Below are 27,138 nucleotides of genomic sequence, written 5' to 3' on the forward strand. Positions count from 1 at the left end.
GGATGAACAGTATGCAAATGTGTAGTAACAACAGACTTTTCAGATTATTATATTCAAACATATCTTCAGGTATGAATATGGTTTCCTGACTTCAAGGAAGTCGTTGAGTTATGGGAGGAAAGCTGCTGTAAAAAAAACTGCTGTAGCTTAGTGATTTGTTTCGTAACTTTTAGTATTTGTGCTAGGTTAAACCAAATCATGTTTCTACCGTTTCTGTTAATGATGAATAACACCCTACTGCTGAACACAAGAATATCTGGATGAACTCTATTCCTTAGAAAATTTGCCTTCCCTTTAACAAAAGGCTTCCAAGGGCAGCAAATAAAAAAAAAAAAACTCTAATGAATCCTTTCCAATGACTGGCTGCAACTGTTTGTAATGTCCTCTGCTACCCTTGTAGCCAGTTTTTCCAGATTTGTATTTTTTAAGGGAGAACAGTGAGAAAATCTACACATGGTTTAGAAAGGAGTTTGATATTAGCCACTGTTATGTTATCTCCTGGAGAAGTCTTTCTCCACTGACTATGAAATCCACCTGGGACAGTAATCATCCAATAAAAGTTAAGTTTTATAAATAGGTCCTACAGATAGCTGCTATACCAGATTACAGGGGAAAAATGCCCAGGGTAGGGAGATGAGATATGCAGTAGAAATAAGGCAGTAGATAAATAAGTTAATTTATTACACTAAATTTAATAGGAAACATTCTCAAGAGCTAGATAAAGTTTCTCTTCCTTTAACTCTAGGCTCAAATATTTGCTCAGTAAGAAAACAGAGATGTAATCTTCAGTACATAAATGAAAAATGTTGGGTAGTTAGGCAAAATATAATCAACTTTGCTTGCTAATTGCATGATAGCCCAGAAGGAGTAAAGCTGTTCATACCCATTCCTTGAAACACTCGCTCAAGACCAGATTCACCAAGCCTTGAGAAAAGACAAGTGAAAAGCAGACAAGGAAATACTGAATGTCTGAAGCCCTGCAAGAAGTTAAAAGCATGAGCAGTCCTTCTGCATGGAAGAAGCAGTAGGGTTAGTGATATTACAAGTCAGAAGGAAAATATGCGGGGCCAACACAGACTTGAAGAGACAGCAAATAGGCTCCCCCTTAACCAGGCTTGCGCATTCACACAGGCATTTATCATCTATCTGAAAAGGGTGGACCCCTCTGGGCTCACAAAGAGAGAACTAAGCCAATTTGCCACCAGGGCAAACCAAAGTAAACTCCAGATGACTGCAGCTACCAGACAAGGACAGCTGTACTCATTCCCTTGACAAGCCTTTTTTCCTAAGTAAAGGGAAGAAACGGCAATCCAGCATAATAAGAAGTTCAGTTGATAATGTCTTGGCTCTCTAAAGAGGTAATCAGAAACAGCACAAGAAAACCAAACAGCCCACAGGTTCTCAACAACATCAGGTGCAGAAAGCTTGATGTTCAGGACCTTCAGCATCAGGAGTTTATCTTGCCATCCTTTTACATGGCACTATCATGTAACTTTCTTTCTTTGTTCTCCTTTCCTAGCATTTATTCCTGTGGATACCTACAAAACCTTTCTACTGCTGATAAATAAAAGAAATGCTTTCAAAAGACAGTTCTGCAGCCATCATATCCACAACTGGGACAGAAGGCTGAAGACTGGCTTTCAGTTATTAATCATGAGTGATGGGCCTGTGATTAGCAGAGAAACTTGCAATCAGTCCGGTTATATTGCGTACCTGTCTGTTGTTCTCTCCTGTCCACACCTCTTAGAAACAGCCCTGCCAGACAGGACCAGGGAGACAGCTGCAGTCTCTGCAGCTATCACACTAAGATACACAAAGCATCGTTAATTACAATGCAATCAAAGTACAAGTCCCTGAGCTCATCACTCCCATTACGTACAAATGAGATTTTCTGTTACCATGAACTCCTCCTATTAGCTCATGTCACCTCCTGCAGCACCTCATGTGCAGATGTGATAAGAGCACTTTACAGGTTGACAGTTTGAGTTAACAAGTGTAGAGAAAGTAACATGACAAGTGGGTGGAAATGACACAAGTATCCCCTGGTGAGCTTAGCCCCTTAATAGGGCTCGGCAGCTTTCACCTACAAATGTAAACGATGAAAGCTGCCAAATTAAGAAATGTACGATCTTTTATTTCCTTTAAATCCAGATAATAGCTACAAAGAAATCAGAAATCGGAGTTTGCAGTGAATGGCTGCAGGGGGAGATAAGCAACAGCATTACCTTTGTAAAAAGCAGTTATATGAAAAAAGTTCATAAACTACCTATATATTTTTAATTTTTCTGATCTATTACTACTTTTCCAGACTTTTCAATGTGTGACTGACAGATAGTTTACATTCTGTTTGTGTTGGTTGAAAGCACATAAATGCAGGGAGATAGGTTGCTGAAAAACTACATTAACAGAATTGTTGGAAGCATGATTGACTAAAAAGCTATGAAAAACAAGTTTACTAGAAGAAACAGTATCTTTTACCAGACCAGTTTTACAGCTAAAAAAACCAGACATATCCTCTAGACACAGACAGTTCTTCCAAGATAATTACTTATTACCTAAGGAACTGGCCCTGAAAAGGATTTCTGTGACAAAATCTTGTTCAGTTTTTTCCTGTTTCAATTAAACTAATTAGACTAATAAATTACATTACTTGTACTGCTCACATCTTTCTGCACCACATTATGGCGCATCTTTTGACAAAAACAAATATCCCTTCACAGGATCTGTGGAATTCACTTCACGTGGATGATAGATGAAGAACACTCACCTAAAGGCTGACAGACAAGCAGTTATGATTAGCAGCCCTTCCATAAAATACATATGTAACCCTCAAACAAAAAAAAAACATGAAGAACATCAGCAAGACAATCCAAAGCAAATCATTTCCCATGGCACACTGGAATAACTTCCTATGTCATCCCACTGAGGTACAACAGACTCCTGCTTCAATGAATACAACTGATAAAACAAAATGTGTTACTTTATTTCCTTTTTTAAAAAAAAATATATATGTATATATATATTGCATATATAGTTGGATCAGCCTCACAGGAAACAGCAGTGAAAAAATATCAATTTTGCACAAATTTACAAAGAGTCATTCTCTTCACTGAGAAAAATGCTTGATGAGAGACTATCTAGTCATATAATTGGCATGAGTTAACATCCAGGTGCAGTCAAATATACCTTGCAGCAAAAAATTAATCTTCCTGGGAGGTGCAAAATTAAGACATTGATTGCTATACAGAGTGGGACAGCAATAAGATGGTGATTTTTGTCTTTCTGTACCAGTTATTTTCACAAATATTTCACTTCTTTTGTTGGAATTAAACAGGTTTGTTTTTGTTTTCCTTTTGCTTAACCTACTCTCCCAAAAAAAAGTTCACGCAGACAAGTAAAAATCATAAAACCAATAAAAATACTCAAAATATTTTGCAAAGTAAAATGTGCAAAGAACTGAATCTGCTCAAATAAAAACAAGAAATATCAAGGAGGTAGCTTTATCATTTACAAGTAGCTTTAATGGACAGAAAAATGGCACTTACTAAAAAGATGGACTTAAGTCTAGGTGCAGAAGACAAACTGAAGCCTAATGGCTGGATGTAAAAACACAGCTACCATTAATTTAGGAATCAGGCCTGTTTTTTTTCAACAGACTTTTTTTTGTGGTTCAGTTCATTGGCTGTTGTTATTTGTTTCTTGGGTTTTTTTTTAATCTCACAGCTTTGGAATAACCTAGCAAGTGAAGTCACATTTATTCCATCTCTTAGTATTTTTCGTATCCTTACACCATTAGAACTCATTGTCCCTGATCCAGAGATCACTGGTAGCCTTTTATGACAAGGAGCATACAAAAGGTCTACAAGAGAATCCAATGGTCCTTTCCAGTTCTAAAAAGTTCTCAAACTGTTTTTCCTGTTGAAATCTGTGGGCACATAAAGGCCAGGCACTTGTTTGATATCCACACACACACACAAGTAAATGTTCTGCTCTCCTCTAGTCTGAGATCCCAACATCTCTTTTACTTCATCACACAGAGGACACAATGCTTGGACACAGCACTGCCACTTGACCACCAGCATTCTACCAAAACGCTAGTACCGAAGACGACAAAATAGCCTGGTTTTGGTCCAGAAATAGTGTCAGCAAAATAATTTCCAACAGTGAGTCTCAGAGGAAAAAAAAGCTAAAATAAAAGTTTCTCAACATCAGGCAATATTACATAGTGTCTGAAATATGATGTATGGCTATTCCCTATAATTACCTATGAGCAGTAATGGGCTAATTGGCTTTTGTAATGCTACTGGGCAAACCTTGTATGTAGCAACAGAGTATCAAAATGGAACTAAGGTCTTAAATGAAACCCTAACTCAGGTTAGGATCTGTTAAACCCTTCTGTTCACCTCAAATATGAAAAGAGCTTGCAATATACATCTATGCAAAAATGTACTCTCTCTGCCTGTGAAATATGCAGAATGAATGAAAATTGAAATTTCTTTTATTTGCCAAACTATTCTAAGCTTAAACAAAGCCCTTGACAGATTCTGCACTGTTTGGTCTATTTTTGGAAAATAGATACTGTTTGCCATCACAACACAGAGGCAGAAAAACCAATGATAAGTATGTTCACCACCTATTAAAATATGCAACAATGATCAAAGTATCTGATCGTGAAAACATTTCTATTTACCATTAGGAACATTGGCTTTTCTTTCTTTACAACAACAACCAGGCTCACAAAATTTAGTTTTGGCAGTTTTATGTGCTAGCTCCAAAATGGAGAGCTCCATTAAACAAACTGAAATGCATATTAGAGAGACAACAAAGCATCCTAAAACCTTTTTAACAGACACCCTGCTGCATGGAATTTTTTAAAAAATAAATATTGAAAAACAAGAGATATCTTTGAACTCCTCTGGTTAATAGACCTTACAGGCCTCCTACTGAGCTGCAATAAATATGCCTCAAGAAATCAGTGTATCACTTCATACCATTTAATAGTGCCACAATTGCTTTTGTTATGCAGACTGTATAGATGGGTGAATGCTACCCCAGAGCAAAACCATGCATTCACAGTGCTTTTCTTTCTTGTGTGAGTCAGCATAGCATCCCTGATTCAGTCCTATTCTCTTCCACCTGTAGCTCCTTCCAGTAGACAGCTGAGTCCACTTGAAGCATCCAGATAGAATAGTTTGGCATCCACTTTCCCAACTGAAGTTATTAAAACGAACTACTGTGATTCATGAACCATGGCTGAGTGGTTGACTATTCCTTTCACTTAGGTTCAAGATTTTTATTCATGTATCTGTATTTCTTTGAAATAAAAACCTCACAAAGACACCAACACGCTGAGATTCAATGTCTGATCTTATCAGTGCCTAATACCGGCAATGAAAATTCTGACATCCACAAACCCCCAGTCTCAATCTGTCTGCTCTGACAGTTTCATTTGCACAAATAAGCTTTGTTGGTTACTTCTCAATGGAATATTTTATTCTTGATTTTGTGTCTGGGCACAGTAAAGGAAGAAGGACATTTTACTTTCCTATTATTATTTGTTATTAATATTCTGTTATTAGATCTAGTCATATCATCTGACTAAACTACTGTTTTGAGGAATTAACTGTACTCCTGCATCCTTTCTGTTCTTAGAACATGGAAAGCAGTGTGAATAGCTTGACAGTTTGTCTATAGAGATAGTTCTCTGTCACTGATGATGATTTGGGTTTGTTTAAAAGATAAACCAATTTTCCCACTGTGAGCAGATCACAGAAAATAATCCACTTTTTTTTGTAAACTTTGGAAGTGGTTCAGTATAAAAACAAGTTAACCTATGCATAACTCAATGGACTGAGAACTAACTTACCTTAGAGTGAGGCATTTTACAACATCAAAAACACATCCTTAACATGTGTCTGGGAGCACACAATATCTGAAGCCCCATCACAACTGTATCTTATGTTCCTTTATTAATTTTTCTTTCTGCATAATCTTTAATGATTGCTTCCTCTAGACTCGAGATGGGGAATACAAAGGATATCCCAAGCTATGAGGAAAGCAAATGTTTTGCAAAAGGTACCTTCTCTCAGACACAAGGAAAAAAATTGTCCTGACTCTGTACTGTGATGATTAGTTTAAGAGTGTAGGTGTGAGAAAGGCATATTAATTAGGCATCTCATAAAAACGTTGTGATTTAACTTTAACCAGAGCCAACATGAACAGAAGTAACAGGCATACATTTTTATTCATAAAGATGCAAAAATATTCCTTTTTCCTTTTTTTTTTTTCTACAGGCTGAGAGAAGGCAAAGTATTTCAAAAGAAAATATATAGCTTTGATAACAAGATCAAATTGCTTTCACCATGTCACATATGTCCTTAAAGAATAAAGACAAAAATGACAACATTTTATATTCATCTGGAGGAAAGACTCTGCTGAAATGTGACTAATGAAAACAATTAAACTATTGCGCATACTGCCATACTTTCAGCAGGAAAACTGCATTACTGCCTCTTCCAGCTGAAATGCCTGACAGGTTTGTGCCAACAATGCTTACTTCAGAGGCTGCTGTATTTTCCTCTAAACAACGTCCCCTATAGGGAACAATCACAGAAGATAAAACTAACTTCTGAATTTCAATGTTTCAGGTAACAGAAGGATTAAAAATTTCTCTTGACAACCAGTTTTGTAAGCTCTTGGCCTTGTTAGTTCCAGGCTTCTCTCTCAATTCCTGCCTAATTTATAAAAAAATATAGACAGCCTCTCCAATCTTTCCAGCTTCTTTAACTGAAGTACTTCCCATCCTCTAAACTTTCATATGTCCTAGTCAAAACTTTCTCCTGAACTTTTTTCCTTCCCCATGTTTCATCTCTTCCTTTTCCACAGCACCTGCAGTGAACTCCATCCTATCCTAAATCACAATTTTCTTACATTTAACTCTTCCTTTGTAATCAGCACTTCATAACCCCACCCATTTTCTAAAGGCAACACAGCCCAGTCTCCAGGAAGTCCTGCCCTTTATCCTCCTTGCTTCTCCCTTGATCAGATTCTCATTTTTCCTACTGCACTTCCTCCACTCCAGTAAGGAGACAGATTTCAAAACCTGGCAAATTTAGAAAGATGGAAGTCTTCCAGGATAACTGTCTGCCAAGTCTTCAGATTTATAAAGGCAACTTCATTTAGCTAAGTGTTCCCTCCCACTGTTTACTCCTGTTGCTTCACATATCACAAGTTTCCCAATGCTTATTTTGGGATAGTTTCTTCAAAATATATTCCCAACACTTAGAATCTAATCATTTTGGTTAGAGTGACTAAGTCAAAACTGTTGGGTTTTACTTTTATCAACTAAAAGATGCCAAAAAGAAGATGACAAGAGACTTCTGATTTTTGGAGCAGTCAAAACTAACCTCATTTCCTTAGATATACTAAAAAAATAGTTATTCAGTGAAGAATATTGTTGGAGTCATTTGCAGGAGACAAATTCTGCTACACTGCTGCCTGTTCCACAGCATCAGACCTAACAGGGTGCGTATGTGGGAGTAACCTAAAACAAATATGAATAAAAAACAATTAAGTAAGAAAAACTGAAGCCCTTCTTCCTATCCAAGATATCTATCTGAGCAACACAAATAGACATCAGTGAACAACTTTCTATTAGCTCTCAATTGATTAAAATCCCCATCCTGTTGCAGATGTTCAAGATCCCAAAGCAGGCTGTTACTACACATCTTAATTTCCTTCCTTGGGTTTCCTTGGGTACCAAACAAGGCATTTTGTGTCGTGCAACTAATTGCTCCACCTATTCCTAACAACTACTTTACAAGTACCAACGTTCCTCTGATTGCAAATCAGCTCCAAATCATAACAGCTATCCAGATTGTTAACGCAAATATAAACCTTACACATTTATCCAACACTAGTACTCTTCAAAGTCCAAAAAGCCTCTCATAGAACAAAATCATGGAGTATTTTTTACTTTATCAAGAATTCAAATACAAAACACACATTAAAAGTGTAATAATTTTGGAAAGTTTATGCTGTTTGGGGGGTTGTGTGCAGTTTGTTCACGAAAACATCTACACAGCGAGTTAAAAAAGTTTACAAGATAGATACTAAGTTATCCACCAGGTCTGTTATTTAATTTAATTTTATTAGTTTTAGTGAATGAATGCTATGAATACAGAAAATTATCTCAGGGGCAACAAAATGTGTTTTAGCATTTAATTCCTTTCCTGAATGATATACTGTTGCCTACTCCTTCACTAAAAGGTGAATGAACCTAGACAAACATTCCCAAACCTGATTTCCAGGTGTCAAATCATAAAGCACAATCCTGAGCCTTTCATGGGCTAGCATGCACTTGACTTTAAAACAGAAAAATCTCCTGTTCTAAACGGCAAGCTTCAGGGTCCACAGCTAGTTTTGCAGCCCCTGCCAAATCCTTAATCCAGGGTTCATCTAGTATTGCCTCCAGCAACACACTGGCAAGACAAGAAGGACTGCAAATATAAATGACCTAACAAGTGACCCAACAGAATTTCCATTTCTCACCCCATTACCTTCTTTTTATCAATCAAAGGGATCAAAGGCCTGGAAGAAGCACCCTACCCTGAATTGCTGTAGCCTGGGGAAAAAAATACTGTATTTAATCTGAGTTTATTCTCACATGAGCAAAAGAATACAAACAGGCAGTTTATAGTAAGCCATTCCAGAACTCGCACTACAGAACCATTTATGGGCACACTGTTTGAGGGACCCACACAGCAGGAAATGATGTGCATAAGAAAGGCCAAAATTAGTGACTTCAAGAACAAAGCCAGGGCAATTTCCTGGTTTTATTTTCATAAAAAAATAAGTGAGTGCAAACCACCGATGAATCATCTGACCTACAGGATGATAAACCCAAGACACTGATTTCTATTCACTAGTCATAAATTTCAAGTTCAGTGAATTATCCGTCCATGAACTGTCTCCCTTAGACAAGTCCTCTAAAAATTTCAGTTTTCTTATTGTCTGTATTACTTGCATATGCTAACCCAAGAAGATACATACCACAGCTGCAAAAATATTGCCTGTGCTAAGGGCATCTCCCAAGATATAAGGCATGACTGTCATCTTCTAGGGCATAGCAGACATACAATTTAAGTAATTTACCTTCTTTTTCTGAGGAAGTACTTTCTTTTACCAATACTGGGTAGAAAACTGTTTCCACTTAAGTACTATTCATTGCATGAAGGCCCCTCCTTTATTTAAAAATCAAGTGTAATAAAACACAATAAACCAGCCACCATAGCTCAGATAACCCTCTAAGCTGTCTCCACCAATGATAACTTCCATGTGTCACAGACATATTTTAATAAAAATCCTTTCTTTAGGATTTTTCCCCCTTCTGAGAAGCTGTGGCCTCAGCAACAAAATGTAAACAATGGTTATCTGCTGCTGTGGAATGCAACAGGTGGATCTGTGATTGGTCTCCTGTGGATGTTTGGATTTACTGACCACTCACAGCAGAGCTGCTCTTGCTCTCTGCCAGGACACAGATCTTTGTTATTCATTCTTTTCTATTCTTAGCTTAGCTAGCCTTCTGAGAACTTTTTCCTTCTATTTCTTTTCAGTATAGTCATAATGTAATATATATCATAAAATAATAAATCAATCCTTCTGAACATGAGGTCAACATTCTCACCTCTCTCTTCATCCTGCAACCCTTGTGACCACCTTCACATCCATGTTCCCCTGACTTCTGTCCTTCTGCAAGGAAGAGACCCCAGTATGCAAGCTAAGTACATCAGGTGCCACTTCCACCTCTTCCAATTCTTTCAGAAACACTTGTTAGAGTCCCAGTGGCCTCTCCACTCTCTCACACTTCTACCTCCCACCTGCCATCCCTAGATATCACAGCAACTCCCTGTAAACCACCTCCTTTCTCTGGCACCCCTGCTCCATGAAGTAGGATGGGGAAATATAGAAGACTCTGTGTATACATGAGGGTGATCCCAGTTCCTGTGACTTTACAGTGTCAGCCCAACACAGCATATTTGCAGGCAGAAAGACTGGGCAGAGCCCACAGGCACAACAAACAAGTTGGGAGCACAATGGGAGTGTCAAGAGAGCTCTGATTAGAATTCCCTTTGGCTCCCTATCCTTCAATACTGGATTCATCTCTTCCCAGTATCAAAGGCCTTTGAGTATCTGACACACAAGGGTGGTCATGAGTGTCATAAAGACAGCCAGGCTCCTCATAGTGCTGCCCAGGGAATAGAGAAGTGCAACCTGAAATACAAGAAACCCAAGAAAAGTTTTGTTCTTTTTTTAGAACCATAAATCTGGATAAACACCTGGACAGGCTGCCAAGTGAGGCCCTGGAGTCCCTACCCTCAGAGACACCAAATCCAACTACACACATCTCTGGGTGTAGGGATGCCATCCCTGCTACTGATTTGAGCAGAGGTGTTGGACCAGATCATGCCCAAAGGTGCCTTCATGCCTCAGCAACTGTTTCTCTTCTAATATTGATTAACATACTGTGAGAGCTGGCAGGGAGCATTCATGAGATTTTTCACAGGATTATTCCATCCTTGGTAAATCCCTGACCACTCTCACAAGTCCACAGCATGACAGGCACTGAGCAGAAGGTAAGTATCTTCACCGCAAATGAGTTACTGCTTTGGTGGCAACAAAGATTTTAGCAGCCTGCATGCACAAACAGACTGAGTGATTTACTTCAAGAAAACTGCATAACAATCTTGCTGCAGCACTCACCTGTATTCAGAACATGGAAAATATGGTAATGAACAGAAAAGTAAAATGTAAAAGTCATCATAAAATAGAAAAATAACCAAGCTGATTTTGCTTGACAAACGTATCTATCTATTTAAACAATATTTATGACTAGGGTGTATTTTAACATATTACCAGATACTTCTGTGCAGAAAAAAAATCATTCCCTTAATGTGGTAAAAGAAACCCATAAAGATAATATCAACTCTAAATGATGAGCAGCTTCAGAACAAGCTACCTCTTACATTAACTGGCAAAAACATTTGGGGATGTAGTAAGACTAACACAGAAATGTGTTTTGTTAGAAAAATCCATCAACTGCCTGTAGTTTCTATTTTGAGTCTCAATAAATAGCTATGTTTTTTCTGAAAAATATTAAAACAGAAAACTAAACACAATGCACTACAGGGGACACCTTCCTATAGTTTAAGAAGTTCAGTGTCCTGTAAATTAGTTCAAACAACACTTAGAGTAAGTACTCCTACAAGTCTTCAGAAAAAATACCAGATACCCAATTTGTACTGGGTTTGGATGGGAAAGAGTTGCATTTTTTCATATCCACTTGCTTTTATGGTGCTGTGTTGTCGATTTGTGACCAAATCAGTGTTATCAACACAGCAAGATGTGATTTAGCTATTGCTGAGCAGGGCTTGCACAGCTGTCAAGGCCTTTTCTGCTCCTCGCCTGCCCTGCCACTGAAGAGGCTGGGAGTGAGCTAGAATTTTGAGGGGGGGGCACAGTTGGTACAGCTGACCCCACTCAACCAAAGGGATCCTGCCACATGATGCTGTGCTCAGCAGTTCAAGCTGGGCAGGAAGAAGGAAGGGGGAATGCTTGCTCTCATGGCATTTATCCTGCACAGCAGCCATGAGGTGTGACAGAGCCCACAGAGCCCTGCTTCTCGGGGACGGATGGAGGGATACCTGTCCACGCCTGGGAACTACTGAATGAACTGCTTTGGGTTTGCAGCTTTTCCCTTCCCTGTTAAACTGTTCTTATCTCAGCCTACAAGTTCTCACACTTTTACCCTTCCACTTCTCCTCCTCATGCTGCCAGAGGGAGTAAGCCAGTGGCTGAGGGGTGCAGTTTCATCCACTGCAGTTAACCCATAAAACCACAGAAAAAACTAATTCTATTTTTGCAACAAATCAAATGCATCCACCCACTACCATGATGATTCTGGGATTTAAAACTGCTAATAGCTCTACCTTCTACCTGTATAAATACAACTCAATTCTATTTAAATAATTACTCCAATGTTAGATTAACAGCTTACCCTTTTCTGGGCTGTGATTATGTCCTTAAAGAAGAGCATAGAACATCACAGCATAAGCATTAAGTCACATCTAAATTAATTTCTGTTAGTTACTTGATCTCAAAAATTAATTCAAAGTGTTTAACAACCACAATCTGATTTTCACAAGCCCTTCATTTGTTAAGAAACACACATTACACTACAGACATTAATTTCCCACGGGGTAGTTACCCAAAAAGCTTCTAGTTGAGTTGACCTAAAAATCACAGCCAAAATGCTTAAATCCCTATCTGTCATTTCCATTTTTTTTTATCCTATTAGTATGTGAAAGGCACTTTCTCCATGCTAAATTAGAAATATAAGGCTCAAATTACTAAGTACCTATAGTCAGCAATTTACTTCTATCTGGATAGCAGTGTTCAACCAAAGTACTTCTGACAGTTCTTGCTTTAAGTGGCTTCCACAGTTTCTTTTCAGAAAGGAGCAAAATGCCACATTCATTGCAAAAGGGAAAATTTTGTTACTTTAGTATCAATCTAGTTATAAATTAATGCTGTCAAGTCCACTTCTCATGAAGGGTGAACCACTGCCTTACAGGGTTTGCTTGAACAGCTCAGTAACAATTGATGTTCCTAAATATTCTCCCTCGAGAAGCTCAGCATAGCAGAGATGAATTTGAATTAAGCAGAAATACCATAATTCAGTGACAGAAAAAGAACAGCATATCTATTTTCATTATGACAAAGCTTTTAAGAACACCACAGATAGCAGAGATAATACACCCTTATAGCAAGTTAAAAGCAGGTTGTAGCTATTCCAAGCACACGTAACATTGCTAGTTGTAAAGAAGGTTGTGCAGAAGACAATAAAGAATTGTGTGCATCTTGCTTAACTAGTTCACATTTTTCTAACAGCCTTTGCATATCTGAAAAGGATGTTTTGTTTGAGGGTTTTTTCCAACCTAAACTGAAACCCTGAGCACCCAAATCCTCCCTCCAACATTTCACTCACTGCCTTTCCGGGGCAGGGTGCTAAGGCATTAATAATTAGCGCTAGTCTGTAGAAGGAGAGCATACTCCACAAGGTTTTCTCAGGTGTTTACAGGTTACATGCAGGGGTGACAAAAACAGCCACATTCAACTTCACTTTCAAATCTACTCATTGGTCACTCTCTGAAACTCATTCAGCTGCAGGATTTTCAATAGCAGCTTCTACCTCACACACTAGCCACACATTGCACAAAAATCAGCGCTTCCAGAAGGTCAAGGTTAAAGTAACCTCAAGCAAAGATGAAAGTTACTTCAATTCTCTCTAGACTAGCAGCCAGCCTAGTCTGTTTCATACTCTGTGCTTAATCACACATCAGCAAAATACCAAACAACTCAGCATAAACAAGGGGAACATGAAAAACATCTTAGCCCTTATTCGTGTACATTCACTGAAGTCCATGGGGGCACAGCATCCTGCTGTTTCTGTCATGATATAGCAACTGGATTAAAAATGGTGCTTGATAATAAATCAGGTGCTCAGGTAACATTAAAAATAAAGTTATCTTTAAGAAGCAATAAGCATACTTTCACGAGCTACAGATTTGGGTATGGCCTGATAAGGTACAACATCAAATACAGGAAGAGATTTGAATACAGTGGTTTGGATAACAGCTCCATCATTCTAAGTACCATTTCTGAAGCATACTAAAAGCCTTACTATTAAAACTACTAAGCCACCCCAAATCACTTGGGTAACACAACTGAGGTGGAGTAACCCACACACAATATCCAGGATACCAGCCACAATTTAGACCCCAGCTGCTAATTGAATAATTACCACACATGTTCTGGCCACAACACACTTTCATTAGTGACCTCTGCTTTGGCCTTCTGCTCTCTCCAGACACACTAGGAGTCTCAAATATTTGCAGTCAATCTCTCTTTTGCAAGCATATTTCTGTGTCAATCACTTACCTTTGTTCTATATTCCCAAAATGTCAGATGGCTCCCTCTACACTAAATTAGTGAATTATTAATTTTTTAAAAATTTAATGTTTAACTAACATACTCAACTAATTGCAGTATCAAATTGAATTCCTGCCCATGAAATACTGCCTTGTACTCTGACACTGGGTTTTGCATTCATTGTTCCTAATTTATGTTGTAGGTACATTTACTGAGATTCTCAGTACTTGGAGCATCCCCACTTAAGTAGCATGGAACAGGCGTGAGAAAATGGGGATTTTGGCTTAGCATCAGCACTGGATGGATAAGCAAAAAAAGCTGAGTAAAAACTTTAGTAATATAGTACCAGCATGCATCTTGAAAAATTATCTTTGGGCAAGGCAAAAAAATTAAACTGAAAATTTAGAAAGAAAATTAAGCAAATTTTGAGGTACCTGTAGTTACCCAAGTGCATGATAGGCAGCATGGGAGAAAACACAAATACAATTATTTGACAGCTTGGCAAAAGGGCCACTGTTAAAGCTGAGAGGAAAAAGGCAGGGATGACCTTAGGCCTCAAAAGTCCCTGGTTTCATATCTAATATATAGGAACCACAGGAAAGATGCAAAGAAAGAAATGGCACAGCCAAAGCAACAATGCAGAAAAATAAGTTGTGCAGCTCTAATTGGGCTGGCACAAGTGAGCAAGGCTGCTTTGCTCCAGGCAAAGGAAGCTGATGATGCAGCACTGAAGGCAAGCACAAAAGTTTTTACCTGCAAAGGTGAAAAGTTGAAGCTGAATTTAAGAAGCAAGAAACAGGCAACAGCTAGAGAAGATTCTAGTATGAGAAACTGAAGAGAAAACTGTGCTGAAGAGTGCCCAGAGAAACACAGTCCTGCAGTGTTCACCCACTGAGACAAGAAGTTGAGAAATAAGGGGTTTTTAGTTAAGTAGTACATGTGCTGATGGACAGGCATGGGAAAGGGAGCAGTTGTAAAGACAAATAACTATTTTCCTTGTAAAGAACAGCAGAGAGGCAGAAGGGCAGATCTGCAAGGGACAAATGTAAGCCAGCAGTCTGGGTCCACTGCACATACACAGAGTGAAAACACATGTATGCATACAGCACAGTGCAGCTCATGCCTTGAAATTGGGCAGTGTGATCTAGGTGCTCCCACCATTCTCTCAAGCTTTTCTTTGAATCTGGAGTAATTCACAGTAACTGCCATTCACATCATCCTTCATGACTATCCAGTCTCAATGACTTGAATTTGCTAGCATTTAAAAATCTCTATCATACATAGAAAAATTTTAATATCTTTTCTCTGTGCTGATAAATGTGATATTCAAGATAGTCACCTTTCCATATTAGCTACTACTATGACAAGTGATGGATAGTTCTGTTGCTCACACACATCTCACTATCTCCTAGCTCCAAGTTCTGTTACACATGAAGTTTGGGTTTTCCCCTGCTATTCTGTCTCCTAAGCCTTTTAAAGAATTTGCTTGGAGGGATTTGGTGGTGTGATCTTTTTTTAATGTGGTAAATCTAATTCTCATTTTGCCAACTATCCAGGTTGACATTCTTTTCATTGGTCTGGCAAGACTGCATATTTCAGACCATTCAAGTCTTTTGCCTGTACTAATTCACGTTTTTCTCTCCTTTTGTCTCTCCTACACATCAGAAAAGAAGAACCACCTAGGTATAAACAGTAGGCAAAGTATAATTTCTACCAACCTTCTGAAGCATAGTTAACTAGACTATATGTTATATGAAAAGATTTAAATTTGTTAACTTGTGAGTTCATTGTTAAAGCATTAGAATGACCAGAGTTTATAGAGCAATATCCATCTCCTTAAATTGCATCACTATCAATACTTCTCATTTGAAAAGGGTCTACTATACTGCCCAGACTAACAACACGAAACTGCTCAAACACACGTCCTGAATTGCAGTAATCACTGCTCAAAACAATTTCTGGTGAAACGGTGCCCTCTTGTAGCAGGAATCAGCCACTGCAAGAACAGCAGCTCTGTAAACACACAGCTGGCAATCCAAATCCATCTGAAGCACTTCCTTCACATCGTTATTTACAATACTATGAAATAGGCACACTTGCAGAGTTATTTTGAAAGATTTTTTTTTCTTCCCTAAATTTCATTTGCAAACAGCACATGGTCTTAGCCAGAATATCAGTCTATCCAAGCCTTTACCTTTCATCTTCGAAACAAGAACTGACAATTATGCGAGAATACACTGCTGACCAAGATGTTCAGGATAAAGAACAATTTCTCAGATGCTGGGTTTTTTTACTTCCTGTCTTCTGTGAAAAATCTCACATCCCTTCAGCAAGACTTTCTGCTCCTCACTCCCAGTCCCTCAGCAGAAGCAGTGCACACTGCCTGCCAACAAGAAAAAGAACTCAAACAGGGGCAAAGATACAGGAACACAATTTCTTCAGCTTAACAAGACATCTGGGTGATGCCAGAAAGCAACATCCACAGGCACGGCTGCTTGCTCAGTGCTTCAGAGCAGAACTGCACAGCAATGCTGTCCTTGCCACAGGGGCCTCTGCTCTCCCCCAAGGATTTGTCATCCCTTAAATGTCTGTGGTTCATTGCTCTCCAGAACAAAATTAATACAGGCAGCCATGTGACTCATGTTGTTCTAGCCATCTAAGAAAGATAAGGCTTTTTATAATACTTTGTGTAGTAACATCGATTCTTTACCTAGTATTTAGTATTTATTCTTCATCAGCATCACTCATTGGTAGCCATCTGCTACTGTGGTGTTAAACACAAATTGATTGTGAAAAGTTCTATTTTCTTAAGACAGGAAGATAATATCCATATGTAATACGGGGAAAACAGGAATAATTTTACCTTCTCTCATGAGCATGCTCTCTAATCTTGTTTTAGAAGTCCTTGGTCTGTGACTGTATTACCAATAAGCATAAGCAAATCCTATCAATATGGGGACAAACTTGCTAATAGCAGTGGGGAAAAAAACTCATATATTTCATGAACAAAACGCAAAGAAGGGATCAGATTACCACCTAATCCCATCCACACTTTTCCTACTTCCCGCTGTTCCTGGATTGTCACACTTTCCCATTTCCATCATTAATACGGAGCTAAACAGAAGGAAGTGCAATAGCATCAATATAGCCTAGTATTTAAACAAACACAGATCTGCCTAACAGCTTGGGTCTAGGAACCCAAAAAAGGTTCACATGCCTGAGTCAGGGTTACCCAATATGTTAGGGCATAACTCCATCTGCATAATGCTTTGTATACCCACATGAAACAGCATCTTTAAATATCATCACATTCTTTCTGGCTCTGAAAAATCACATGTCATTCACTCATATTTGCAGGCAAACTTCCCGCAAAAACAGAGAAACACGAAAAGCTCCAAGCACTAGCAAAACACTAGAATATGTCAGCAAGAAACTCTTCAGAAAATAGACAAACCTTTTGCAGCACTCCACCCTGCAAAAAAATACTTTTAATATCTGAAGCTGAGCCTGGATCACATTTTGGAAGCCTGAGACAGCTCCTGCCCTCTTTATTACTGTTCTATGTGAAGTCACTGCTTCTCACTATAGCTACACCACTCAGAGAAAAACAAACTTATGGATGTGGGAATAAAACTCACCATGCTGTTCATTTTGGAAGAGGACGAGCTTGCTCTCTGCTTCCTTAGGCTGTTAAGCTCCTCTGCATTTCCATCCTTTGGTTTTATGATCAGCCGGCTGCCCCCAGCAGTGCCTTCTGAAGAAGACCTCAGGCGTTTCTCAACAAATCTGCCCTCCTGGTACGGACTGAGGCTGTTGGCAACATCAGCTACAAAGACAGAAGCAGACAGCAATTGCTACAGGAAACTGCTCTCTACAAGGATTTTCTGTGGTGGGATAGGATGTAAGAAAATAAAGGGAGTGTCACACCTGAGGAGTTGCAGCTGTACTGATCACCAAAGATTAGGAACAGCCCTGCCCTTAACAGGCCACAGCTGTGTCCAGTAAGAAGACAAGTGCTACAAAAGAGTGGGTTAGCTGGCTGAGGAGAGTTGGAGTTTGTTGGCTGTGCTGTGAAGAAAAAGGGAGTCAGTGCTGCGAAGAGCTGACCATGAGAAAGCACCAAGAAGGTATGAGAACTTTTGCAGTAAGATGACAACAATTTGCTTCATCAGAACACTGCTTTACTTGAAATAATTACACTGAAATTACATGAGAAATGTTCTGTGAAAATCAGACCATGCTTACCTAGATCAAGGTGTCACCTGGGCCCGCAGTTCAGCCCCAATGATAGGCACGCTCAGCACACCACAGCCCAGTCCAGGGCTCCTCATAGAGTCCAGAAAGAGTCTTTGCTCCACCCTTTTCTTTCTCCCTTCATCATAGTAAAATCTACCAGAGAAATTATCACTTGCCCAGTGGTGCCAAAACCCAACCTTGCCCAGGCCCCCAAGGTCAAGTAAGCCCAGGTAGTGAAGGACCAGGCGACAACTTTGTTACCCCTGCATAAGACAGGGATGCACATTAGACAGATTTCCATTTCTGTTCAGCATTCCTAACTTAGACTTACACCTGCACCTTCCATCAGCCTGCAGTCAGTGGGCAAAATCCCAGTCCAGTTAAAACAGTAACACATGAGAAAAAAAAGGAAAAAAAGCACAGTTTGACATGCTAGGGCAAATTTAGAGATAGAGACAGATAAAAGAGTAGTAGCATAATAAATGTCACATATACAGAAAATCTTACCTTCTTTTGCATTTTGCAAGAGAAGAGACATTTTCCCTTAAGGTTCTCAAAAAAATCCATATCACATAAAAATACATAAAGGTATACGAAGAAATACATGACACATCAAACCTGCTCATACATTAATGCCATATTTACAATGCTATCTGTAATGATATCAGCTATGAGACCAGGTACAGAAAATATCTATTACCAAAGAAAATGCACAGAAGTATTTTGTATTCACATCTAGATTTAAATACTATTTTAGAAAACTAAATGTTCAAACCAGTCTGTTTGCAACAGGTGTAACTGCTTATAACCATATCTTACTGATGGCCATGTAAGCTTTTCCTGTATTTGACTCATTTTATATGGCACGATTTTTTCTTATTTTCACTGGTTCCTTTGTGTGCCTGGGGAATTGCTAATTGGAAATACATTCTTCACAACACCAGGAAAAAAAAAGTATTTTGAACAGCACTAAAAGAACAGAACAATTAATCAACAACTTTCATATAGTGCAATATTAGCTCTAGTGTTTCTGTGAACATGAATCCAATTTACAAAAACATCTGTATCACAATTTCAACTCCCTTTAGCTGCTTTACGGAAATACAGACTAAATATCAAATTGCCAATACATGAGTTTGAAATGCAGGCAGTATTTCTAAACATCCCTCCAAGCTGCTCACTTAGTGCTCTGCAGTACACTCTTGCAAGATAGATTTTGAAATAAGAGCTACTTACAGGTGGGACAATGTGGCAAGGAAGACAAACTGAGTGCTCAGGACCAGTAATATAGATAAATGGGAATATTTTTTCCCCAAAGTGACTGGCATTCTGAGTGAAAGAGGAGCCCTCTGGTGAAAGCTAATTCAGTGGATTAATATGACTTTCTATTGCCATTTAGGTACAAGATATCCAACTAAGCCGAGCAGTGACTAATAATTCAAAATGCAAGATTGCTTTTGATTGCTTATAATCCACATGGCTAGGTAAACAACCAAGCAAAATGATGGGTGTGAATTTATATGAGTTTATACTTAAGATCATTCATCTTCTAATACAATCACTACAAATGCTGTCTTGTTAACTCTCAAATTTTGGCCCACCACATGGATCCTCAGGATTAAGCAAGAAAGCACCAGTCATTAAGCTGGCTTGAGAAAATCAACTGTCAGAGATAAATGTCTTCTGACAGGTGTCCTTCACTCAAGGGCTTGGTGTCTTATTTATCTGTATCTCTATAGATTGGGATTTCTAGGCAAAGTCTTTCCACTTAATCTTTTTAGTATTTCCAAATTACTCTGCATAAACTAAAGACCCAGTGTGAAATTTAAATGGTAATTGACTTCCTCAGTTTGATATATGACAAAATGAGAATTTGGACACTTATTTCAGATGGAAGCAGAAACAGGACATTTCATACTTTGACAAAATATCCACTTTGAGCTACTCCATAACATCAGTTGAATAGAGAAAGCAAGATTTTAACATTCTAAACCCAGATCAATATAAAATAAACTGTATTATTTCCCAGAATCAGACTACAAGAACATTTATTTCTCTGGTGACATTTTCATCCCAAATTATGCAACCCCAAGGCTTAAGTCCAAAATTCCCATGTCTCAAGGAATCATAGCTTCAGCCTCTAACACGAGCTGGGAATCAGTAGTTGCATTCTTAATTCATTTTCTATTAAGCAAAGCACAGACACAAACAGCACTTATGGGTGTTTGTAAACTCTAAAACACAAACTCAAAGAAATCACAGACTTTGCCTTTAATTCCTGCAGTTCTGGAGGAGGACACAATTTGTACTTTCTGAACTTCATAGTTAACACTTGCAATTCTAGAAAGCATTCTATGACAAAACAATCATTACAGAAGAAATGAGGCTAGCCCACCCAAACTCAAAAATGAAAAAACCATGAAACATACCTTTAGAATGGTTTGATTCATAACCCTGTTGTATTTTAAAGGACTGAGGTTCACAACATGGAACTCCATTAGACTCCACTACAGGAATTGCGTTTCTCATGTGCTTGGATGGAGTGCTTTCATCTCTGCTGCAACTCAACCCCCGTGCCTTTGGAGAGAGTGTCACTGGTTCTTCACTACACTCTAACGTCAAGGTTTCTAAATGTGCATTTTCTGAGTTATTTTTTTCTATGTGCCTGGCATCATTAATATGCAGTCCATTAGCTTGCAACAGTACTTTTGTTTGATTAGCAACTGAGGTTTTGAATAAGGTACTGGACTCCACACTGCACGAGCTTGCGTGACTCACAGGAGACACGCCAGCAGAATGGCCAGCACTTTGCACAGTATCTCTCTCCCTCGCAGGAGCAGCAGCAGGATTAAAGAAGACCTGAGAGGCAGAGACATCGTGGCCAAAATCCTCTGCGAGCAGCGCCCCAGGCCCACTGCTGGGCAGGGCATCAGCCTCTGACACAGAGTCCTCGGTGAGAGCGATGAAGTCCGAGGGGGTCTGGGCAGCTGTGAGGTCAGCCGAGAGCAGCGGGGACTGCAGGGAGCTGCCCACGCACTCCGTCGTCTCAGCTGAGCACAGAGGAGACGACTTGGCCATCACAGGCTCGCTCTCCACGTAGGATTTAACTTCCAGCAGGCACCTGGGCTGCTGCGCAGAGGAAACCGACTGACTCTCTGGAACTGGTTTGGAAAATTTGTAGTGTGATGAAAAAGACTTAGTGAGAAGTTTTCGTGTGGACTGTTTGACAGAGTATCGGCTCCGCTCTTCTGCAAAGCCCGAGTCATCACCCTCATTTTTCCCAGAGCTTATGCAATTGATAAAGACATTCTTATTAGCTGAGGGCTCCTTTCCCTTTTCAAAATCATCTGTCAAAGACCTTGTTATCTTCTTGTTACGTGAACTGCCAAAGCCAACTGAATGCCTTCCTCTGCTTTTTATGTGCTCGTCTAAGCTGAGTTTGTGAAAAGTGCTAAGGGAAGATTGGGCACCATTTGAGATGTTAACATTTTGACTTGCTGAGTCAGGCTTCTGCTCACTCCCTTTCTTGTTATGGAAGCTAATGGAAGGGGTGCGGAAAATGCTCCGGCGCTTTCCTGTGCTCCCTGAGCTGGAGTTGGTGCTGGATGGGGAGGAGGTGTGGACACCAATGGCATTGGCAGAAGAAGGCGAGGAAGGAAGGGAGTCGTGTCTCCGGCTAACACTTCTCCTGAATATTGGCAACCGAGATACAAGAGTCGAGCGTCTGGATCCCGAGTCCCCCATCAGGGCACCAAGGGTCCGTGGTTCTTCACAGCCAATACAATAACCTGGGATGACAGAAAAACAAAGGGATGGGGGAAAGAAGATAAATTATTCAGCCTCAAAGACCACGCAAACAGATTTGTCAGTCAGCCTAAATACATGAGATGTCACCATCAATTTGTTGCATGCACATTACTGAAGGCTTCTAGCATTTCAAAGTGATATTCAATAGCCAGCACTGAAAACTGAGCAAACATGTCACTTAAAATATTCTACCAACAAAAGATACAATCTTATATACAATAACATACAGTATTTTATACTGTTACACTGGCTAATGATATAAAATCTAAATGCCAAGAGATATACAAATATATCGCCCAAACATCCTTGTTTTTAAGTTCTTATAAAGTGTAAGCACTCTTAGAAGACAGTTGATTTTTCATGATCTGAGTAGAAAAAGTCATTATTTTGAATTTCCAAATACTCAGATTTTTGCATGAAAGAAGATGATCTAAATTTTTCAGTCTTCACAGAACTTCCAGTTGGATTTCAATTACTTTATGTGCTTCTGTTAAAGGCTGTATCACTTTGCAGTACAGAAAATTATGGCATTGCAGTCCAGCCAAAATATGCAACACCAACAATTCTTCCTAAAGAACTGTAAGTTCAAGGAATTGACTGTCAAAATATGGGATCATGTTTCTATATTTGAACTGTCATGTTTCTTTTGAACACTTCTTTGGAATTCTCTCACAGCCTATTTGCTTATAATTAGCTAATTTTTCATGGTTTTTGAAATTAGGGAGAAGTACTTCCATGCACAGACACTTGGCCTTTTTTTATAAATATTTAAGCAAAACTTATTTTGATCAGCACCACAGATGTACTGGAAGAATATTAATCTCTGGAATATATACCAGTTCTATCTCCTTTTTGTTCTCATTATAATAAACTACCACTGTGGAAGACAGGACCACAGAGAGATAGCAATAAAAACATTTCATACATAATCACAGGAACATGAGAGGCTGTAGGAATTATGCCCCTATGTAACTTCCTGAGCTATTAGTATTCAGCACATGAAAATAAACTCCAAGTCAGCTGTCTAGACAACGTTTGTATGCCAAGTTGCAAAAACAAAGTAATAGATCTAATGAGCAATTTAATATGTGTTATGTGGCTCAACAAGTACTTGTGAACAATGTATATATTTAGGCAGTGTATACATACACACAAATATACATAAATGGAAACGGAAAATGTTTGAGTATTAATAAAACTACATATATGTTTTGTAACTGTGAAAGAAAGGGTAACAAGTTCAAACAAAGACTGTTTCTGACTAGAGACTGACCTGCACTTTTCTGCTGGTAACATTTCTTTTAAATGCTAGTACAATTCCACTCTGAACATGCAGTGCCAAGCAGCCACACTATTCACAAGCACCAGGAATCAATAAGCAATTTTGTAGTTCAGGATGAGAAAAACAGCTTGGGAATAGTCACCAATTGCAAGAAGTCACTGGTGATCTCTGATGGCAAGCTAAAGCCTGACCTAGACAAGGCCCAGGTTCTGTGACTGACAACTCAATAGAATTCAGAAAAAAAATAGAAAAACTTTACCAGAAAAACTTTACTTTCGCCAGTGAACAGAAGCACAGCCAGCTGTCCCATTTCACTGACAGGTGGGAAAGTTTGCATTTAGCTGGCGTTAACCCAGCTTGTTCACCTGTCCACAACTCTGCCTACCAAAAATGGGCTTTTGAAAGCCACATCAAACTATTCCTCCCTCCCCTTCAAGCATCTCTGGCTTCTTTAACCACTTCAAGACCATAACTGTGTTGGGATTTCTTTGCTGTAGTGAATCTCTACCTGCAGGCTTACTGGTACACATAAGCACACACAAGATTTTTAGAGATTGTGAGGACTCTTTCCTCTATTTTAGGGAGAGATCTTAATTGCTGAAAAAAAAAAAAAAAAAACACTTTAGAATGCAGTTTTACAATATCAGTAGATTCAAAATGTATTTTAAAATACCTTAAACCCCTGTAGGCATTTTATGGGTGTATGAAACATTTGCTGCTGCTTTTCTCTCTACTGCCCACAGCTTAAATTGACACTTCACTGAAGAACAAGCCATCCTAGTTTATAACTACAAAATTTTCCAAGCTGAGAGCAGAAGGAAGCAGAAAACTGAGCAAAAAGCACAGTCTGTAACTTGCACTGTGAATACAAAGACTGTGTCTAAATAATAAGAGATTATTCCTAAGGACTGACCCTGAATAAACATAGCCTTGGCCTTCCAGGTGGTAATAAATTTTAATAGAATACATTGCCTCTAACAGCAGATAACTAAACAGCATTTATTCAGTTGATTCCTCCTTTCCTGTCTCTTGAAGGAAGAACACAAACTGTCAGCATTCCTCTAATTGTCTAAGCAGCAGAAATAGGAAGTACAATACACTCTTCTTTCTAGGTCTACAATAGCTCTCAGATAATATTTCTTTAAAAACACACTATTGTGCAAATATACCTGTATATTTGCATGCCTGTGTGCATACACTGTTTGAATGCTGTGAATGTTCTAGTAATATTTTAATTATTCATTACTTAATAGAATCATATACAATTTACATACACACACATTTTGCACTGCTAACCTGCCAAAGTTTAGCATTAAGTTAAAATGACAACTTTTCTACTTGCAACACAAGGAAAAAAAACAAGTATTTCAAGATAGCAATACTTTCAGATACTACTGAAGCAGCACTACTGAAGTCTGATCTTCCATTAATTTTTTGTTTACAGCAGAGGAGTTATAAACTGCCATATACGTCCTGTTATGACTAACATAGGAGGTGTTTCCTTTCAGACTCCACATTTAACATGAGTGTTTGAACTTGCACCTTTACACTAGTAACCCTTACATAGTGAAATTCACTCCAGCTACATCATCTCTGCAAAACCATTAGTTTTTTATCTAAAATCCTTGTCCCTATGGGCATCATTCTTAAAACCTTCAACAGAGGCAAAAGAAAAGAGCAGAGAAAGACACCTTTGTTTAGGCTCCTTGTTTAGGACAAAATATGCTAGCACATAATGAGAATACTCAAGGAAACAGGCACACTATTCTATATGGAGGTTTGAATCTTGATCAAATACACAGCCATTACTTTGTAATACTTTCAAGTTCCAAAGTCCAGTTTCTACTGAAACTGAAGTGTTTACTCAGTGCTGAACAAGACAGACAATTTTTGCTTTTTATGGAATGGATTTTTGATGCATATTCTTGCAGCTGGCATTACACAAGACAGATGTTCATATAATGACAGAGAATGACAAAGCTGCTTTGAAAACAATTGCAGGCAGAATAATACTGGATTATTTCAGAATCTTCTCTTCCTCAAGAGCTATGCTACAGCTCAGAGTTTCTGAGCTCCTGTTCTCAGACCAATAGAAATGAGAAACCAAGTGTGAGAAAAATATTTCCCCTCTTAACAGAAATTTGAAAAGTTAATCAGATGGAAATGCTGGTCTGCACCAAGACATTGCAAAATGCAAATTAATCTCAAAAATATCTTAATGTCACATATTTAATTGCCAGAGAAGACCAAGAAGTTTTTTATATTTTGGCCTTATTATTTCCCCATGGGAGATCTCTGGATGAACCATCCAGCTAATGTTGTAATATCAGGTCTTTATCTAGCCTACAGAAGTTGTCTGACTATAAAAAACATATAGGGTAAAATTATACAGGCAGCTCTGTATTCTATATGGCTCTTGTCAAATGAGACAAATTGCTCAACTCTCAGACAGTGAATGTAACTGCGGGGAAAAAAACACAAGTTTTAAGATGAGCAAAATTGTCAAAACATTACACCAGTATCTCCAGAGAAATATACTCCATCAATTCACCAGCTGAAAAATAAAATGCAGTACTTTTTATTTCAGCTTCTGCCCAGCAGCTACTCTCACAAGTATGCCAGAACTCAGTGCTTTCAATAAACAACAATTTCTTGTGCTTCTGGTTTTAAACCCCAGCAGATGGAGCCATGGATCTACTTTCTCAATAATTGCATATATGAAAAAGCAACAGTCTGTGCCTTTTACATTTCTTATTGCCTTTGAGGCAAAATTTAAGAATTGAAATTATTTGTGAATGTTACCATTATCATAATTACAAGTACACACCAAAAGACAATATGTGTTTATTCAACACTGTAGTGTGTAGGAGAATGCAAACATTCCCTTCATAAATAAACCAAACCTGCCACTACCTCTCAAGACTTTCTAAACAAAGCTTTCCTAAAGAGGTTCTCCTTAAAGATGCAGAATTCCTAGAAATATTAAACAACATCTTCCAAACAAGAAACAAAACTGAATTAGCTATCAAAGTTTAAACTGGGAGATGACATGACACATAGATGAAACACCTCAAACCTTAAATCAGAGCAGAATATCAGTAAGCATCTGGAAGATTTTTAGGCTTCTCTCATAGTTTAAGGATAATGATACATTTTCTTTATTGCTTAGAACTGGGAACTGTTCAATAAAAAAGAACACACAGGACTAAGATGTGCACCTTACACTGTGAAAATCCTGCCTCCATCCCTCACCACGCAGCAGAAGGCAAGGACCACCTCACAGACACAGTCTCTATAGACCAGCTGGCTCCAACCTTACACAGAAATTAAATTTGCCCCAGGATACTACAAATACCCACAAAAGTACATGAAAATAAATGTTTTTAAATGTCGGTGTATCAACAGAAGTCCTGACGCAGCAGATACACTTGTAAGGAGCAGTCCCTTAGTCCGTGGGGTAACATTATAGCCTGTGGCTCCCACCTAAATTGTTAAGCTCCCATCATTTGGATTCCATCACTGTATTGTCCTCAGCATTTAAGCATTACTGCCTTCAATAAAGTTCTAATATTATTTGTCTCTCTAGGACATTTGTGACTTGACCTGCACAGATCCCAGAGGTCACTGTGTGTGATCAAGCCTGTCCATGAGGACAATGTAGGAGTCTAAAAAAGCCATTAAAAATCAGTTTACATTTAAAACAAAAGCAAACAAACAAACACCAGATAAATACTCAGGGCATTAGCAGTTACCAAGGACAATGTGAACGAATTAATAGGATCTCACTGAAAAAAACAGCAAAGCCAAATGCCTGAACAGTAGAA

At 38.7% G+C, this 27,138-nt stretch overlaps 1 protein-coding gene across 2 annotated transcripts in view; it reads right to left on the bottom strand.

Annotated features, from left to right (window-relative positions):
• Positions 1-27,138, bottom strand: part of CCSER1 (coiled-coil serine rich protein 1) — a 616,342-nt gene that overhangs the window by 518,919 nt on the left and 70,285 nt on the right. For both annotated transcript variants that reach the window (XM_058025090.1, XM_058025091.1), the window contains exons 2-3: positions 20,655-22,013; positions 17,628-17,815 (exon numbers count right to left, since the gene is read on the bottom strand). In XM_058025090.1, coding sequence (XP_057881073.1) covers positions 17,628-17,815; positions 20,655-21,969 — 1,503 coding nt within the window. In that variant the 5' untranslated portion in view covers positions 21,970-22,013. The remainder of the gene's footprint in view (positions 1-17,627; positions 17,816-20,654; positions 22,014-27,138) is intronic.

The sequence above is a fragment of the Melospiza georgiana genome, chromosome 5 (genome assembly GCF_028018845.1).
Source record: "Melospiza georgiana isolate bMelGeo1 chromosome 5, bMelGeo1.pri, whole genome shotgun sequence".
NCBI classification, from domain to species: Eukaryota; Metazoa; Chordata; class Aves; order Passeriformes; family Passerellidae; genus Melospiza; species Melospiza georgiana.